Raw genomic sequence first — 18,114 nt, forward strand, 5'->3', positions numbered from 1 at the left:
AGTGGGGCGTAGGGCCGGGCAAGTTGGCTAACTGGGAGGAGCCCAAGCCCAAGGGGGGGGTCCCGGGCCAGGGGCCGTGCTGACCCTCCCTCGCCCCCCCCTGCCTCGCCTTCTCCCTCTCCTCCTCATTCCTCCCACCCCGTTGCGTCAGGCGCTCGTCCGTCGCAGGGAGATCTCGCTCCGCCGCTGCCTCGGCATGCGCGACTTGGCGCGCTCGTCCCTCACGCTGCTCGAGTGTGAGTCGCGGCTGCCGCAGGCGTGGTCGAGGGGCATGGCCCAAGCGACGCGTCCACGACGCGTCCCCGACATGGGCATACGTGTGCCGCAGGCGACGCGCGACTCTCTCCGCGCCGCGTACGACCAGCGCGCCGCCGAGGCGCAGCGCCGGCTCAAGGCGGCGTGCAAGGCGGCCGAGGACGCCGTGCGGGCCTCCTTCGACACGCAGGTCGCGCCGCAGCTGCAGCAGGGCGCCGCCTCCGCCGCCTCCGAGGCGCTCTCCACCGCCGGGGCGTGGGGCATCTCCGTGACGCAGGGCGGGCTGCACTGGGCGACGTACAAGGCGACCACGCGCCGGCACGGCGTCTTCCGGCGCCGATCAGCGACCGGACTCGCAGCCGTGCCGCCGCCTCGTGCGGTGATGCGCCGCCACCCCTGCCGGCAGGCTCAACATGAACGAGGCGCTGACGGCGCCCATCCTCAAGGCGGTGTCGGTGCAGTGGGAGCGCGCCTTCCTCTCGGGCCTCCAGACGACCCTCGACTCGCTCCGCGACGAGGTGCGCGCCGCGCTCGACGCCTTCCACGCCTCCTTCACCGCCGCCCTCGCGGACGCCTCCGTCCCGTCCGCCGGCCTCGGCGCCGCTCCGTGCGACTCGCTCGTGTCGGCGCTCGCCGGAGTCCTGTCCGAGGTGCGCGAGGCGGCGCAAAAGCAGCAGCGCGAGCTCTCGCGCGGCATCGAGCCGATCGTGCAGGGGCGGATGCTGCCCGGGTACGACACCGCCACCGCCGAGGCCGGCACCGGCTCCCACCGGCGGCGCGTGGCCATCCTCGAGCAGCACGTGCGGGCGGAGGCGCCGAAGATGTTTCGTGCGGCCGCGGACGGCGCGCCGTCCGACTGTCGCCGCCGCACCCCCCCCCCCCCCTTCCCCTGCCCTCCCTCGTGGGAGAGCTGTGTGTCGCCGAGAGCTGTGTGTCGCCATGAGCTGTGCGACCGCGCGCGCGCCCCGCAGGCATCATCTCCAAGCTCGAGGAGATGCGAGACGGCCTCGGCAAGACGCTCGAGCGGGAGGTGCTGCAGCGGACCCTCTCCGGGTTGCGCTCCGCCTACGCGCCCGCGTGGGACGAGGTGGGCGAGAGCACGCTGCAGGCGCGCCGCAAGCTCGCGCCCCCCTGCCGCGAGGTGCTCATCGCGGCCAACGACGCCGTCCGCCGGCTCGAGGCGGCGCCTGGCCGTTCGGCCGGCGCCGGCACCAACGGCGGCGGCGGAGGAGGCGGCAACGGCGGCGACGCCGACGGAGGGAAGGGAAGCGACGACGACGAGGAGGTGACTGACGTCACTGACGCGGCACATGCCGCCAAGCGCGCCCGCCAGGCAGCGGACACCATCGATCTCGACGACTTGCCGGCCGACGACTGCAGCGCCATGCCAGACACGGAGCAGCCGCAGGGGGCTGCGCCGGTCGGAGGCATGCCGGTGCGCGTCAAGTCGGAGGGAGCGGTTGCCTGAGCGTGCGGTGGCTGTCCCGGTCCTCGCTTCACAGCTCACTGTACTCTGGTTTGGCGCCTTGTCGCGAGTGTGCTGTGGGTCGGGATTGTTGCCAATGCGCAACGTGGCTCGCTCTCCATGTCCCGCGCCTCAAGAAGTCGAAATCTGAGGTGCTGTTTTGTTCAAAGCCGCACCACCTCTACTCAGATCCGACCTCGTTCGACGGCACCGACCTTTCCCCGATCATGTTGCCAAACAACGGCTTCATGGAGGTGGTAGATCGATTCATCTCGATTCCCGCCATCCCGCGTACCCTCGGCGACATCGCGGTCTCGCGCGAGACGGCGACGACGCAGCAGCGGTCCCGGTCGACGCCCGCGTCGAGTCGGGTGGCAAGGCATTTGGCGCCCTGCGCGCCTGCGTCTTCGCCTCCCCATCTACTTCCAACAAAGCCAAAAAGGCGGTCTACGAGGCGATTGTTCTCTCGACCGTCCTCTACGGCTGCGAGACGTGGAGTTTGACCGAGGAGCTGTCCGGCGGCTGCGCTGCATGCATGCCCATCACTTACGAGCAATGTGCCGGGTGTCGCGCAGCCAGGCGTGGGAGCATCACATCTCGGCCCAAGAGCTGGGACAGCGGCTGGGGTTGGACTCCATCGAGTTCTACATCGCTCGCCGGCAGCTCCGGTGGCTTGGACACGTCAGCCGCATGCCTTACGAGACGAGGCTCCCTCGCCGCTTGCTCTCGGCGTGGGTGCCCCATCGCCGCCCGATAGGCTCGCCGTCCATGACGTACGGCCGCTCCATCTTCAAGGCGCTCGAGATGTTCCGCATCGACAAGACGCGCTGGCCCGAGCTCGCCGCGAACCGCAGCGCATGGCGCGAGACCTTGCGGACGGGCGTTGCCCCGCCAGCCTTTTGGCCGCAGCTCCACCGCCGCAGGCCAAGCCCCTGTCGCGCACAAAGCTCCCGCGCGCAGCAGACCCAAGCCAAGATGAATGAGTCGCTCCGCCGGGAGCGTCTCACATGACAACATACACACACCAGCTGACGCACACACATACATTCATTCATGACTCTCAGTCAGCGCTTTGATCCCAATCACGACACATGCGTGACTCGCCTAGTGTGGAAACGCCGTGTACCGTGGGGCCTTGTTGTCCTAGCACGGGAGGACCCGTGTGGACCGGAGGTAACAGCAGCAGCAGCAGCAGAACACCTCCATCCAAGATCCCTGCCGCCCCTCTGCCCGCGGGGGTCGCACCGGGCGGGCTGCACACGTGCACATCCACGCGATCTATATAGACATCGTACATGCCGTACAGTACAGATGTACAGGCCGCTACGGAGACGCAGCCCAGTAAATGAGGAGGACAAGTTTTTAATCGTCAAATGCTTTTCTTTCCACTCTCGACATGTTACACGCATCCCCGGCAGAGCGGGCCGATAGTATGCGTTGCGCAATTGGCATGCCCCGCCAGCACGTTGTCACTACTAGAGGCGCAACACGACTGACAAGTTGGACATGAAGACCGGGTCTTCACGCGGGACAGCCGCGCAAAGGGGGTTCCGCCAACGGAGTGCGGGCGACAACGGGCGGGGTGGATAGCAAGGCTACCCTCGCACACACACCCTCGACTCGCGATATGTGTCCGCCACAGTGTCCTCTCGTCATATGCAAATCGACAGAGCGGCTCCTTCTTGGCCGAGCGGCTCCTTCTTGGCTCTGGGAGCTCCCGCTAACGCGGGCGCTTCACTTTAGTCGAGCTGATCCAGGAAGCCGGACTCCTCGATCACGGCACACGGCGCCTCGATCTCTTCCTCCGAGTCGCTGACGTCGAAGTCCACAAACTCCGAGGCCGCCACCGCCGCCGCCGCCGCCGCCGCCGCCGCCGCCGCCGCCGCCGCCGCCGCCGCCGCCGCGCCGAGCCCCGCGAGTGCGGCAGCAGCCTCGCCGAGGTGAGCCCCCGACTCCTCTTCCTCCGGCTCGTCCTCCGAGACTTCGTCCCACTCGTCGTCCTCCGGATCCTCCCACTGCTGATTCTCCTCCTTCTGCCCCTCCTCCTCCCCCTCCGCCGCACGTACCATGTACGGCGGAAGTCCGTCGGGAACGCTCCCTCCGCGAAGCGACGAGTAGGCCGCGTAGGCGAGTAAAGAGGGACCGACGGCGGGCGGCAACGCGTCGGACGGCGGCGATGGCGGCAACGCCTTTGATGGCGGCAAGGCGGCGAGGCGGGAGATGGCAGTCGCCGCTGCGCTGGCCGTCGTCGCCGCCAGCTTGGTGGCAGCGTGACACTTCTCCTCCCCCTCGCGGATCGGCAGCGACCCCGGGAAGAAGGTCGATTTTGCTTTCAGAAGGCCGAGGAGCTCACGCTCAGCTGCAGCCGCGGCGGTGATGGCGCAGCTCGACCACGCCTCCGCCTCTCGCTGGTACCGTCGTGCGAGTGCGTCGCGGTCGGCCGGCAAGGCTCCGGGCCAGGGCACCTCTTCGTACAGCGGGTGGGCGAAAGGCTCGGCGTTCTCCGCCCGCGTGTCATCGATCACAGCAGGTCCGCTGCCGCCACTGCCGCTCCCGCACTGAGGTCCGATGAAGACGAGTGAGCCCCAGGGCGAGCAGGAACGGTGCTGCCAGAGCAACTGACGCTCGACAAACGGTGGAGGCGGCGGCTCGAGCTCGGGGCCGAGGGAGGGCAACGAAGAGGGCAACGAAGAGGGCAACGAAGAGGGCGAGGGACGAACGTTGTCGTTGAGAGACGCAGTGAGGGCGGCTCGAAGATTCGCCTCCTCCTCCTCGCGGGAGCGTGGCGCGTGTAGGCCAGGGTCGTAAAACCCTGCGCCCCGGTGGCGCCCCCAGCCGCCGACCTCGCCCCGAAAGCGCTTCTTTTGGTACGAGGTCTCCCTGCGGCCATCGCGGTCGACATGGCGAAGCAAGGCGGAGCGCGCCGCCCTGCAACCGTTCTGAGAGAAGCGCGTGCGCTCCTCGTCGTCGGTAGTGCTGAGGCCGTCATCGCAAAGGTACCCGCGCCTCCGCCAGTCCACACCGAACCCCTGCAGGTGCTTGGCGCGCGGCCGACGCTGCCGCTTACGTTCCTCGTCCATCGGCCGACGCGTCACCGGCTGCCGGCGGGTTGCGGGGCGCGAGAATAAGCGCGAAGGCGGCAGACCTAGCCCGTGTGAAGTGCGCGCTCGTACGCAGCACGCGCATCTCAAGCGCCTAGCCGCCCGGAATGACACTCGAGCGCCTTTTTTTTGCCGGATCATTGGACGCCGACAGGAATGGCTCGCCGATACGAGGGTTCGGGTTTATTCCACCGCGCATAACAGTGAAAGGAATAGCAGGACCCAGGGTGGGCGGGCGGTCGGTCGGTCGATCGGTGCGTACCAACCAAACCACGAACCAACCATACATACATACATACTCGAGTACCAGCCAGGCCAGCCAGCAAGCAAAGCAAGCAAAAAAAAGCAAAGAAGCATAAAAGCTAGTATGGGCTGGGGCTGCTTGGGGCTGGGGAAAGACGCGGAATGAGGCGGACGGAGATGCGAGGGCGTGTAGCCGGAAGTGTTGATGTGGGGGTGGAGGCGGAGGTGGATGCGTCCCAAACTTTGGTCGGGACAGAGCAAGCCGCACCGCGGGCCGGGCCCCTCCCCCTCTCAATCCCTCGAAGATGGCCTGGTGGACGCGCCTACGCGCCATGCTCCCCTCAGGCCCGCCGGGGCCGCTCTTCCACAGCACGATCCTCTGCTGCCAAACCGGAGGCCTCACCTTTGGCATACGCACCTACCTGAAGGAGGGCGACCGGCAGCGGCTTCAAAAGGCAGAGGCGGCGGCCGTCGAGGACAGCCGGCGCGCCGACGCCGCCGCGATGCACGCTCTCGACAGAACGGCCGCCTACTTCAATGCGCGGCGGCCCGAGCGGATGGTCCTCGAACTCGAGGCATACCGGATGCGGAAGGAGCCGTCCAGCCGCTCATGGAATGGCTGGGGCTCTGGCGGCGGCGGCGGCTCGTCACCGGCTGGCTGGGCCGACGCCTGGCTCGAACGACGCGTGGGGCTCGACGAGGAGGCGATGGCGATGGAGGGGCACCGCGTGGAGCTCAAGAACCTTTGGTTCCTAGCAAAGCAGGCGTGGGAGGGGCATCCGGCTCAACGCGAGCTCATGCGGGACTTCTTCTTCACCGCGCCGCTCAATCATGCCCTCGCGGTGCGCTGCCTGCGGCTACTGGAGCCGATGGACGTGGCGCGAACCCGCCGACGCGGGATGGACTATGAGCGGCCCTCAATTTATCCGTGGCTGGCCGATATGTATTGCATCGGCGACCAGCCGGCGGGGCCGCTCGGGGGCTCTAAACACGCGGCGGAGAGGCGCACACCATGGTGGTTTATCGACGCACGGCGCGGACAGAACCGCGCGGTGCTGTGAGGATACCACCTCGTGCACAGCACCACGCTCCACGGTGTCGGTGTGCTTGTGTGAGACCCCGACGATAATGAGGATCTTGTTGGGCCAGCAGCAGCACACGCTCGGTGTAGGGAAGGTAGTCAAGAAAAGACTGAGCCCTGGCTGTCAGGCTGTCAGGTGCTGTCAGGTGATCTGTCGGGCTGTCGGGCAGCTGTCAGGCACTGTCAGGTGCCTCTGTCAGACCAGCTGTCAGGTGCTGTCAGTGCTGTCGGGTGCTGTCGGGTGCATGTCTGACAGGCGAGGGGTTCTGTAGCTGTCAGGTGCTGTCGGAGCTGTCGGGTGTTGCTGTCAGACGCTGTCGGAGCTGTCAGAGCTGTCAGGCTGCTGCTGCTGTCAGACGGTGGGCTGTTACTGTCAGGTGCTGTCAGGTGGTGCTGTCGGGGTGCTGTCAGGCTCTGACACACACCAGCCACACTTATGACACTATCAAGAGGAGATCAAGCAGGACTCTACTACACATACATACTCTAGCCTCTACTCTGCCTCCGGTCCCACCATCTTTTTCATGGTGGACGTCACCATCTTCTTGTCTGCCGCACTGAGAGAATAGCAGAGAGGCAGGGTGGAGTGCTTCTTCAGGTACACCTTGCTGATGATCTGGTAGTTGCTGGTCCAGCGGAGGCCTCCCCATCGTTGTCGCTCGTCAGCTTGTAGTACTTGCACGCTCTGTTCTGGTAGCGCGGGCCGTCTGGGGGGGTCCTGTCACCCTTCACCTCACGGTACCACCGGAGGATAAAGAGGCCCTTGGGGTCGTTGATGAAGACCCCGTTGCTGCGCTGACTCATGGAGAGCTGGCGCAGGTACTCTGCGCTGGAGCTGCCAGTGGCGCGGCGCGCGTCTACTGTGCCGTCGGCGACGGCCACCTGCTCAATGTTGCCGATGGCAAAGACCTTGGAGCTGTCCTTGGAGACGGCCACCCCCACCCAGACGCCGTAGGCATATGACTGTAGGGCCCCAGAAGGCTAGCTGGTAGCTTCATTTGTAGTAGCACAGCCGCCGGTGCTAGAGAGGGATCCGCAGAGGTGGCGGGCGGGAGGGTTGAGAGAGAGACCCATGACCATCCCATGACTACATGGACATGGACCACACTCACATGTCTTTGCATGTAACTTTGTTATACCCTCAATGGGGCACAAGAAAGAGGCTCTACGGGGTCTGTGTACGGTCTGTGCTGCTGTCGGGCTGTCAGGCTGTCAGCGCTGCTGTCAGGCCACTGTGTGCTGTCGGGCTGTCAGGCAGCTGTCAGGCTGTCACGTTAGGGCCTGACAGCGACGGAACCCCTCGCCTGCCAGACTCTGCTGTCAGGCTGTCAGACACGTGCTGTCAGACTGTCAGAGAAAGTGCTGTCAGCGCTGTCAGGCTGTCGGGCACTGTCAGGCGCTGTCCGGGGGTTGCTGTCAGGCTGTCAGACCAGGGCTCAGAGAAAAGAGCTCAAATTTATGCCCCAAAATAGAACGTCGAAGGAGCGCACACTGCACACATAGCACAACTCACCCCACACACAAAGAACCCTGCACAAAGATCGCACGGGCGGGGACCTGTTCCTTTTTACCCAACACAGTAAGGTGTCCGTTTTTATTTATTTATTTAACAAAGGAGCACACGTTTCTAATAGAAGATGTTGCACGCTGTCGCCCCCCCCCTTCCATCCCCGGAATCCTTACCCATCGAGCACGGTGTACGAAATCCGCGTCACCTTGCCCTTCCCCTTGACGGCCTCGACCTTGACGGCGCCTACAGCGGAACACGCACGCGGCGGGCTGTGGCGGCGAGACGGCCGAGAATGCGCTCCTCCTCCCGCATCGGGCGGCCTAGCTCCCTCGTGTCTGCGACGTGCGTCCCTCCGCACGGGCAGACCATGCCTCCCACCCCGACCACACGCACCCACCCCTTGCCCCAAAGCGCCGGGTCGGACGGGATGGTGTTGGGCGAGCAGTAGTCGCCCAGCGCCGTCGCGTCCACCGTCTGCACCGTCGAAGGCACCGCCCGCGCGATGAGCTCATCCATCGCCGCCTACGCGCGAAGCCTCCCTCAGCTTCCGCGAACCTTCCGGGAAGCGGCGGTGTGTGGATGGCCGGTCGGCCGCCTGCAGCTTCGGCAGCAGCGCCTCTCGCTCGCTCGCCTCGAGCTTGCCCTCGTACTCGACGTACGCGCCTGCTCGCAGCAGCGAGGGGCGTTGGGCAGCACGCCGCGGACACACACCATGGAAGCAAAGACGCGCCACCGCCGCCCTCGCCGCCGCCACTCTCACCGCCCTCTCCACCGCCACTCTCACCAAACCCGTTCCCCGCCGCCGCCGCCGCCGCCGCCGCCCCCGCCGCTGCCGCGCGCCTGGCGTGAAGTGGTACCCCTTGGTCGGCCTCAACGTGCTGCCCGCCTGCGTCATCGCCACGTCGATGAGGTGGCCGGCAGAGTGGACCCGCGCGTTGTACCTGCGACGAGCAAAGAGGCGCTGATCACGGGTGAGGACGGCGTCTCCCAGGCCGCGCCGCACGGCGCCTCCTCGGCGGCTCGTCCACCGCCAGCGACACAGTGTCTCCTGCTCCAAAGTCGGGCGCTGGACCGCCTGGCTCGCCGTCGTGCCTCACGACGCCCTCGCCGTCCTTCTTGACCATGCGCACGGCCCACGCGGCGCCGCCGCCGGCCCGGGTGAGCGTACCCGTGTCGGCCGGCTGCCCGCCGCCCTGCGCGTGGAAGCAGGTTTCATCCAGCACTACGGCCCACCCGCCGCCGCCCGCCTTCTCGCCCACCTCCAGCACAGTCGCCTCGGCCGTGAAGAGGTACGTGTCCGCCTGGTAGAGCAGTTTGGTCGCAGGCAGCGCGCCGCCACCTCCGCCGGCGGCGACTGGCGGCGCCGACTGCTTGACGGTCGCGGCAGGGGCCTTCGTGGGAGCCTTGAAGTTCGAGGGTTGACTGACGTGCAGCTTTTGGAGAGACACCGGCCTCCCACCCGACGCCACGCCGATGAGCTCGTCGAGGAGGAAGATGCTGCGGCCAGGCATGAAGCGAGTTGAGTTGCGAGGAGAGCCGTACCGCGAAAATGCGTGCAAAAAAAGAAAAACGCACGCCCTGGTGCGGCCGCGGGCGGGCGGGCTCGCCGGGCTGGGCGAAGCTCCGAGCGGGTCTTCGAGCTCGCCGCCCGCGAGGAGCCAGCATGGCTCGTCGCTCGACGGGAGCCTGCCCAGCATGCTCTGGGCATTCTGTTTTTCTGTAGAGTACAGCCTCGCCGAGCTGTCTGGGAAGGCCTACAGAGACAGGGCGGGCTGCCTCGGGCGCGATGGCGCGCTGAATAGTACCATGACTACGAGCTCTCGATCGGGTCGCCGGCAGCGAGCTTGCGCGGCGTGCTGCTCGACGGCAGGCTGCTCCCCACCCTTTCCCAACAGTGTCTTTTACCTCGCTGCTCTCGCTGCAACCGCCTGCGGGGGCCGGCGCCGGCCGCCTCGCTTCGCCAGCGCTGCCTACGCCTACGACACGCGCATCGGCTCGCCGCCCGCGTCGCCTGCGGCGGACCCGCGTGGCGCGACGCTCGTCGGGAACGTGCTCAGCAGGCTGTGAAGCGCAGCCTGACTCACTCAGAGCGCCGCTGATGCGGCGTGGGACCGCCGGCGGCACTGCTGCCGCGCACGCTGCGCTGTGGGCGTCACCATCGTGTCCTCGCCGCGTCGCCGACGCCACTTGCGGCTCGCGGCTGCCCTGCCCTTCCCTGCCATCGCGCAAACAAACACACACACACACACACGCACGCACACACACATTATTAATCATCGGGTAATAATTATTAATTATTAATCATCGGGCGGCGGCGCGGCGCGGCGGCGGGCGGCGCGAGGCGGCGGCGCGGCGAGGCAGCGGGCGACGCAGGGCGGGGCGGCGCGGCGGCGGGTGGTATAATTACTTATTAATTAATTAATAATGAATTAATAATCATCGGGCGGCGGGGCGGCGCGGCGGCGGGCGGCGCGGAGCGGGGCGGCGAGACCATCTGTACTGAACGGGCCAGCTAGCTGGTCTTTGAGTCAGCGCAATGGTCGCGCCGCCCTCGACTCAAGGGGCTGCCTTCCACCCGTCGCTGCTCAGGCCGGGGGAGGGGGAAAGATCTCCTGTTCCGCGGAACGGGAGAAGGCCCCTCCTTGCCCGGTCTGCGATATGCAGGGCGGTGGTCGTGCCATCTTCGCTTCGTACACGCAACCACCACGCCGCAATCGTCGCCGGCGCGCGACACGTTCTCGTCAGCAGGACTGTCCTCGTCGAGTGTGTGTCGCCAAGGCGAGACACACTCAGGGACGGAGCCGACGGGACGCGGCTCGAAGGGCGTGGCTCCGCAGCGCGGCTGGCACTCGTCGCAGAGGCCTCGCCTTCGAAAAGTCGGGCATGGCTCTACCCGCAACTTTCTCGCTAACACGCGCGCACCGCCGAGCCTGCGGTGGGCGCGCTGCGGCCGCACGTCTAGGACCTCGCCGCAAAGTCGCGCGCTGACGTGCGCGGGCTGGTGGCTCTCCTCGGCCGCTTGGAGACCAGGCTCGACTCGCTCACGCCCGCCTCCGATTTCCAACTGCCCCCCCAGCGCCGGCCTAGCGCTGTCTCGGCGGCAGGGCCGACAAGCGGCGCATCCTCGAGGAGGTCCACACCAGCCTCCTCGCCGCGCCGCAGCCCGTCCCGAGCTGCCGCTGCGCCCGCCGCCGCGCCCGCCGCCGCTCCCGCCGCCGCTCCCGCCGCCGCGCCCGCCGCCGCGCCCGCCGCCGCGCCCGCCGCCGCGCGCACCACCGAGAATATGGAGGAGGACGAGGACGTGGATGACGAGGGGGAGGAGGAGGAAGGGGAGGAGGAGGATGGGGAGGAGGAGCGGGGTGGGGGAGGGTTGCTGTCAGGCGTACCAGCGGCGGGCTGGCCGGCGACAACTGGGTTGATGGCGAAGACGGCCAAGGAGATCTTCGTCGAGTGCATGCAAAAGGGCGGCGTTCCGACCGGCCTTACCGCAAAGCAGAAGAACCGCGTCAACACGATCTTCGAGTGGTTCAGCAGCATGGCAACCAGGGAGGAGCTCGCGGCTCTCTCGCCCTCGGCTACCGACTTGGGGGGCGCGAGGTGTCCCCTACTTCACACCAGCAGGCCTCCCCCCTCCTCCGCCATTTTACTAGTCGCTTTTTTGTCAGGATCATCGCTGCGAGGCTGGACGCGCTCATCAAGGCGCGATTTGCCAAGCTCTACAGCGACAACTGGGAGGCTCGCAAGGAGAAGGGGCCGAGGACGCAGAAGGTCCCGCTCTCGCTCCAGGCTGCCAAGGGACCTCTCACCTCCACCGCCCTCAGCACTGCCATCGAGAACCTCGGCAGCCACAGGACTGGGCTCTTTGAACCCGCTGTCAGTTTGGTGCAGCTCACGCTCGTGTTCTGCTCGGGCTTGATGGACTCTCAGGTGTCGTGTCTCCATGCATAGGTGGGTGTGCAAGGGCGGGAGGCGCTGCAGGCTTGGAGAGTCGGGCGAAGCGGCCCTCTCGAGGCTGTGGACGATGTGCGCCCACCGGCGCCCAAGCGCGCCCGGCCCGCCGACAGCGGCCCAGGCAGCTCGAGCGGCAGCTCGAGCGGCAGCTCCGGCGCAAGCTGCTCCAGCGCCCCCTGCTCCGGCGGCATGTTCGCCTTCTTTCGGCGGGGGAGTTAGCGCTCTCACTGCCGACAGGGTGCGCGCCGCCCATGCAGCCTGGCTCATTCCCGGCCTCCTCCCTTCCGCCTGGCGTTTTCCTCTCCTCATTCCTTGTCTTCCCTCCGCGCAGGTGCCTGCACGGTCTGCGCTGCGGCCCCTGCCTGGCCGCGCCAGCGCAAGCCCTGAGGGCTGGGAGGGCTGGCGAGAGAGGAGAGGAGAGAGAAAGGAGAGAGAGCGTGTCTAGTGTGTGTGTTACGTCTATTCGAGACCGCGCTGCGCGCGGTCCGCGGTGCCCCGCGCTGCGCGCGGTGCCGGTCGGGTACCCTCGGAACCCTCGGAACCCTCGGGATGGCGCCCGAGCGCGCTGCGCGCGCTCGCCGAACCCTCGACACCCGGCGCTGCGCGCCGGGCGCGCTGCGCGCGCATGTCGAAGGTTGGGGCCCGTGACGAACCCTGAATTTTCCTACATACATACATGCGGAATCGGTAAGTGGGCGAGGCTCTAGCTTGCTCCGATGATCCGCCGATTCCAGCTGGTACGCCGGCAAGTACGCGGGCGAGGCGGCGGATGATCGGGGATCAGCGGAGAAGAAGACTGGCGAAAAGGTGGAGGAGGAGGCTGCGGAGGAAGCGGCGGAGGAGGCGGCGGAGGAGCAGCGGAGGAGGCGGAGGAGGAGGCGGTCGAGACGTGGTGGTGGACAGGCCGCGACGGGGCTTTGAACAAAAATAACCTTACAGGCAGATTTGTGTGTGATTACAGCGCTCCAACATGCCCCGCGTGAACTTGCCACGTCGCAAGGCTCGGACGTCCCCATCTCCGTCCTTGGCCCGAGTTCCTGTCGATATGTCGGAAAAGAGCACGCTTCCCAGCCCGCTGCGGTCTCGTGGCACCCTGAGCGACGACACCCCGGCGTGGCTGGTCGACGCAATCGCGGATCAGTCCAGCGGACGCCCGGCTGCACTGCGCTCGCCAACCCGCTCTGTGCGCCTCTCCGCATTGGAGGACGCTGCTGCCGACGACGAGCCAGAGTGGTTGGTGGATGCCGTCGCGGTGGTGCGGCGCATCCGAACCTCCTTCAGCCGGCGACAGCGCGAGCGCGATCGGCGAGAGGCGGCGATGGAGTGCAAGCCCATCGCCCGCTGCTCCAGTGGCGGGAGCAGAGGTAGCATCAGGCGCAGCGCGGCCATGCGAGGCCGGGGGACGCCGAGCGGCTCGATCGAGTCGAGGCTATGGCTCAGGTCCGTTCTCCGCAGTGTGTGCTGCTGTTGACAGCTCAGCATAATTATGTCAACTCGGATCAGCCTGCCGCCCGACTAAAACTGTTATGTCTCACTGTGCATCGCGTGCGTTTTTGAGGAAGCGTGTCGTGGGCCGGAAGACTCGGAGGAGGAGGAAAGAGGTAGGTCTCGGTTTTGAGGGATCCTTTCAGCTAGGAGACTATCCACAATACCGACTCACAAAAAGTCTACACTGCCTCACAGCTCGGTCATGTCAATGCATGCCGCCTCGGCGTCGGGCGGTGGTACAAACTTTCGAAACGGCGCCTCTCGCACACAGGCGCGGCCGTGTCGCACTCTGCCACCCCGAGTTCTCAGCGCAAACGGCAGCCCCTCGCCCTCAGCCTCGTCCTCCTCCTTCGCCTGCTCCGCCTCGTGCCTGTACCACGACTGCCGCGAGTACCAGGGCTCGTCGGCCTCGGTGATGTCGTCGGGCGGCGGGAGAGGCGGCGTCCTGGCCACCGGGGCGGTTGCGGCTGTGCGGCGGCTGCGCCCGCACTGGGGTGCTGGCTTGCCCCTCTCTCCCGCCGCCGCCGCCTCGCGGAGCAGCGACCGCTCCCAGCACCAGAAGCAGCACGCGATGAGAAGGCAGAGCGCCGCCGCCGCAAGCGGGCTGATCCAACGCATGGGCGGGTCGGAAGCAAAGTAGAGCTCACGGCGGTGCGGCGCGGCCGCGGGGCTGGGCATTTGCGGGACACGCCGTCGGGTCGCAGGCAGGTGTGCGCTTTTCGAGGAGCGCCCGCCGTAAGTTTAGGGATTGCGGCCTGGCGAGGTACTCCCACGCCTCTCGGGGCGGCAGAGAACGCAGAGAAGAGGGAGATAGTGGACCGACGGACGTACGGACACATGTGTAAGAGCGCGCACGAGTGGGTGTGCGAGCAATATCGAAAGACAGTGAGGCCAGGATCGCACACGGCAGGGGTGGCGGGACGGTTGTGGAGCGAAGTGGCAGTAGCCAGCCTCAAGCATCGATGGGATAATAAGATGAGATTACCGGACGAGAACGGGGGGAAGGACAGGCGGGCGACATTTGACGACGTCGGGGATCACAATGTGACGACCAAAACGATCTTGGGGGCCAGGGTGAGACAACAGGTCGGGGTGCCACACGGGGCACACCACAGGCGTATTCTAGAGGGGGAAAAGAAACGGGGAATGAGGGGCCCCGCCACGAGAAGTGCGTTCTGGGGATGCAGAGCGTGCAAGGCGGCTAGGGATGAGGCCACAAAAGAGGCGCGCGAGGCAAGGAGGAGACGCGGGGAAACTGGGAGACTGGGACGACTGGAAACAAGAAGACAGTGAGCCACCACAGGCGTCGTTGGCGCACATACTGAGCGGCAGCTGCGCTGGAAATAAGGAAGAGGCGCGTCACTTCATGCGGAAGCTCGACAAACACACAGCGAGGGCGACAGCAAGAGTTGAACGGGAGGCGCCGGACTCAAAAGACACCGCTACATTCCTGAGACGAGCGAGGGCAGCCTCCTTAAAGGCGAAAGGGTCTAGATTTGGAGCGCTCGCCGAAGAGGAGTACGACAAAATAGCGCCCGTGATTGCCTGCACGCTACCCGCACTCACGGACTCCATACCCGAAAGAAAGAGAAGGGAGCTCGCGGGAGAGGTGACGAGTGAACTACAGGTAGTGGGGAAGGCAGCCTCGATTGCCATACAGACATGGGTGCGAAACAACGACAAGACCAAGGCACGGGCAGAGGAACGAGAGAAGAATATAGGGTGGATAAAGCGCCTGTTCACGGCATGGAGGGTGAGCCACACCGAACGTACCGAGCGAAGAGCCGAGCGGAAGGAGGACGGGGAAGATGACTCCGAGGAGGACGAACCAGTGGAAATCCAGTTGTCAGATGTCACGATGCATCCGAAGGGGACCCCAGCGCCGGCATCATCCGTAGAGGCACGAGTGTTCGAAGAGAGAGTGGACCTGAGTAACAACATGACCTGTAGGCAAATGATCGGAGTGGGAGTCAGAAATGTGGTCCTTGCGCGAGGGGAGCTCGATAGACTCGAGGGGCCAGGATACGCCGCGAGGAGGACGGAGTTGCGCCGAAAGGCGAAAGAAGCCGCGAGAACAAGGGACCGGCAGGCGGCGGCGTCGCAGGACGAGGCAGAAGAGAACAACGCGACAGAGGAGGAAGTGACAAGGGAGAGAACGACGAGGGTGGGACGACCGCGAGGTGGCATGAAGGTTGCAGCGAGAATCGGCGAGAGACTGCGAAGAGAGATAGGAAGAGGCAGACTCCCTAGGGTGGGCGACGGATAGCGCACCACACACCTCTCCTTAAAATCCCTGTGTGGTGGCGGCGTGCCGTCCTCCCATCCCTCCCTTGGGTTGTCTGTTTTCTTTCTTTCTTTTTCTCGGGGTTTTGTCTGGCCGAGTCAACCCGAGAGCCTCGGCGAGACTGCGTCAGCTGTTCCCACAGCAGGCTGGAAGTACCTCGCCAGTTCGCGGCTCGTTTTATGTATTTAACTCACGCCGACAGTGTTTTTCCTTTGACCGGGAAAACATAACGACAAGAACGGAGTACGACGGCGTTTGTTCACACCTTCCTGTTCACAACGAACGCCGTGCTGCGTGGCACACCGAAGACTTCTCCATGGTGCGCTGATGCATTTCCCATCTTCTCTCGCCCTCCTCGCCCGGCGTCGACGGCGGAGCGCCGGCGGATGGCGCTCGGGCTGCGCCCGCCGCCAGCCTCCCACGCTGCCGCCCTCCCCGCCGCCACCTCCCGCGCGCTGCGCCAGCATCGCGCGCGCCTCGAGCAGCCGCATCGTGAGTCTTTGCACAAGAGCAGAGCGGCTGACTCCGCCCCTGCCCCCGCCCCGTCAGGCCTGGCTGACCCGGGCCGTTGGCACGAGATAACACCCCCCAACGAAATCGTACAAACATGGACTTTCCGATGCACGATCCCGCGGCAGCGGCGGCGCTCGCGCCCTGCACCCTGAGCACGGAGGACGTGTTCGAGGGCCCTGAGAAGAAGCTCGAGGTGTACTTCCGCACCTCCGTCTCGCATCCCTCGGGCTTCCGCCAGTACGGCGCCGAGGCCTGGTCCGAGCTCCTCAGCCTCGCCGCGTGCACCATCCTCAACCAGCGGTCCAACGACCACTGCGACGCCTACCTGCTCTCCGAGTCGAGCCTGTTCGTCTTTGCCGACCGCGTCATCCTGAAGACGTGCGGCACCACGACCCTCCTCCTCGTCCTGCCCCGCCTCCTCGAGATGGCGGCCACCGCCGGCGCGGCCCTCGAGCGGCTGCAGTACGGCCACCTGCGGTACAAGTTTCCGCAGCTGCAGCTCTACCCGTCGCGCTCGCACGACGAGGAGCGCGCCTACCTGGTCGCCATGTTTGGCGAGGGGGTGCACGCCCTCACCGTCGGCCCCGCCGACGGCTGCTGCTGGCACGTGCTCGCCGTCGAGGGGCGCGCCGCCGTCGCGGCGCCGAGGCCGCTGCCGGCGCAGCTCAACAAGTGGCAGATGGCGCTGCCGTCCCTCGCGGGGGAGGACATCCTCGAGGTTGCGATGGAGGGGCTGTCGGCGGAGGTGTGCGCCCTCTTCGGCTTCGAGCGCGGCCCCGACGGCAAGGACGTCGCCGGCTGGGGCCCCCTCCCCGACGGGGCCCTCGCGCGCGCGATGACCACGTCGTGCGGCCTGGCCGACCTGCTGCCGGGCGCGCTCATCGACGACTGGGCCTTCGAGCCGTGCGGCTACTCGATGAACGCGCTCGCGGGGCCGTACTACTACACCGTCCACGTCACCCCCGAGGTCGCCTTCTCCTACGCCTCCTTCGAGACCAACGACCCCCGCTTCCGCGCCGCCGACCTGGTCGAGCGCGTGGTCGGCTGCTTCTCGCCGTCCGTCGTGACGCTGACCCTGACGTCGCGCGACGGCACGCACCGGCTGCCCGCCTACTCGCGGCGCGACTTTGAGCGCACCGCCGCCTCCGCCCCGACCATCGAGCACAAGCCTCTCGGCAACGGCGCCGCGGTGAGCTATGCCACCTACCGCGCCGCGGAGCGCCGGGCGGGCCTGCCGCTCGTCAAGAGCTTCTGCGACGGGGCGCTCGGCCTCGCCGCGGTGCCGACGCCGACGGCGAGCCCCGAGGAGGCCTGAGCCGCCGAGGGCGGGGGGAGCGGCAGCCACCGAGGGAGGTGTGGGGGGTCGTGCCCGGGGGGGGAGGGGGGGTGGGAGGGGGTAGGTGATGGTGCAAGGGGTAAACGCCGACTCTTCGAGTTTGGGGAGTCAGAGGTGCGGGCGGGCGCGCGCACAGCTCGTTGAGGCGAGCGGTCCGCGCCCTCCCGTGCGTCAGCGCGCATGACGTCTGCATGGATTTGATTTTTATTATTTCCCTGGCGGTTCTCTGAGTTCTCTCCTCACATTTACCATCAGCCTGACAGGCAGGCATCACGTCCGACTGGCGAGTGGCGTGTGGCGACTCCGACGTCCGAGTCCCAGTTGTTTGTTCATGCTGATATATAGATTGTTATTGAGATTGGTCCTAAAATCGACTCCTGGGTTGGCTGGCCCCGAGAGCTGCGTCTCGAGCTCCCGGTGCCGTTGCCAGACGACCCCGAGCGTCGGCGCCCTGAATAAGGCCCATCGCGCCGATTGCCGGGGAAGTCGATCCCTGAGAGTCTCAAACAGGCCCATCGACGAAGTTGGGGTCGTTGCCCGGTAGGAGGGTGGCGGCCGTAGCCGCCCCGGGCAGTGATCGCTCGGCTAAGGCCTTCGGCTAAAGGCCTCGTGGCTAACGAGCACCTCGGTGTGGCTAAAAGCCTCGAAGACGGCTAACAAGCCTCGGTCTGGCTAGACGCCTCGAGCGTGTGGCTAACGAGCCTCGAACTGGCTAACGAGCCTCGAGTTGGCCGGCCGGCCTCGGGTTGGCTAAAAGCCTCGAATGTGGCTAACAAGCCTCGTGTGGCCGGAGCCTCGTGTGGCCGGACGCCGGAGCCTCGTGTGGCTGGAGCCTCGAATTAGCTAACAAGCCTCGAAGATGGCTAACAAGCCTCGGGTTGGCTAAC

General features: G+C 66.3%; 4 protein-coding genes across 4 annotated transcripts in view; 2 read left to right on the forward strand and 2 right to left on the reverse strand.

The window, feature by feature from the left end:
- The window catches only part of EMIHUDRAFT_456065 (hypothetical protein), a gene marked incomplete at both ends in the record, with an annotated part of 6,295 nt that extends 3,226 nt beyond the window's left edge, over positions 1-3,069 (forward strand). The window contains 7 exons of the mRNA XM_005784840.1: positions 152-256; positions 329-588; positions 662-1,113; positions 1,227-1,420; positions 1,589-1,690; positions 1,858-2,031; positions 3,040-3,069. Of these exons, the coding sequence (XP_005784897.1) occupies positions 152-256; positions 329-588; positions 662-1,113; positions 1,227-1,420; positions 1,589-1,690; positions 1,858-2,031; positions 3,040-3,069 (1,317 nt within the window). The remainder of the gene's footprint in view (positions 1-151; positions 257-328; positions 589-661; positions 1,114-1,226; positions 1,421-1,588; positions 1,691-1,857; positions 2,032-3,039) is intronic.
- Positions 3,070-3,459: 390 nt separating this feature from the next.
- Positions 3,460-4,800, reverse strand: EMIHUDRAFT_112320 (hypothetical protein; the record flags this gene model as incomplete). Its single annotated transcript, XM_005784841.1, has 1 exon — positions 3,460-4,800. One exon carries the CDS (start codon positions 4,798-4,800, stop codon positions 3,460-3,462), a length of 1,341 nt encoding a protein of 446 aa, XP_005784898.1.
- A 3,024-nt stretch (positions 4,801-7,824) lies between these two features.
- EMIHUDRAFT_230800 (hypothetical protein) lies at positions 7,825-9,166 on the reverse strand (the record flags this gene model as incomplete). Its single annotated transcript, XM_005784842.1, has 5 exons — positions 7,825-7,898; positions 7,940-8,177; positions 8,513-8,541; positions 8,659-8,703; positions 8,824-9,166. The coding sequence occupies 5 exons, from the start codon at positions 9,164-9,166 to the stop codon at positions 7,825-7,827; spliced, it is 729 nt and encodes a 242-aa protein (XP_005784899.1).
- Positions 9,167-15,997: 6,831 nt separating this feature from the next.
- Positions 15,998-17,206, forward strand: EMIHUDRAFT_72033 (hypothetical protein; the record flags this gene model as incomplete). The annotated part of the gene is made up of 2 exons (XM_005784843.1): positions 15,998-16,525; positions 16,571-17,206. 2 exons carry the CDS (start codon positions 15,998-16,000, stop codon positions 17,204-17,206), a joined length of 1,164 nt encoding a protein of 387 aa, XP_005784900.1.
- Positions 17,207-18,114: the final 908 nt, after the last annotated feature.

This window comes from Emiliania huxleyi, assembly GCF_000372725.1.
Source record: "Emiliania huxleyi CCMP1516 chromosome Unknown EMIHUscaffold_167, whole genome shotgun sequence".
Taxonomy (NCBI): Eukaryota; Haptophyta; order Isochrysidales; family Noelaerhabdaceae; genus Emiliania; species Emiliania huxleyi.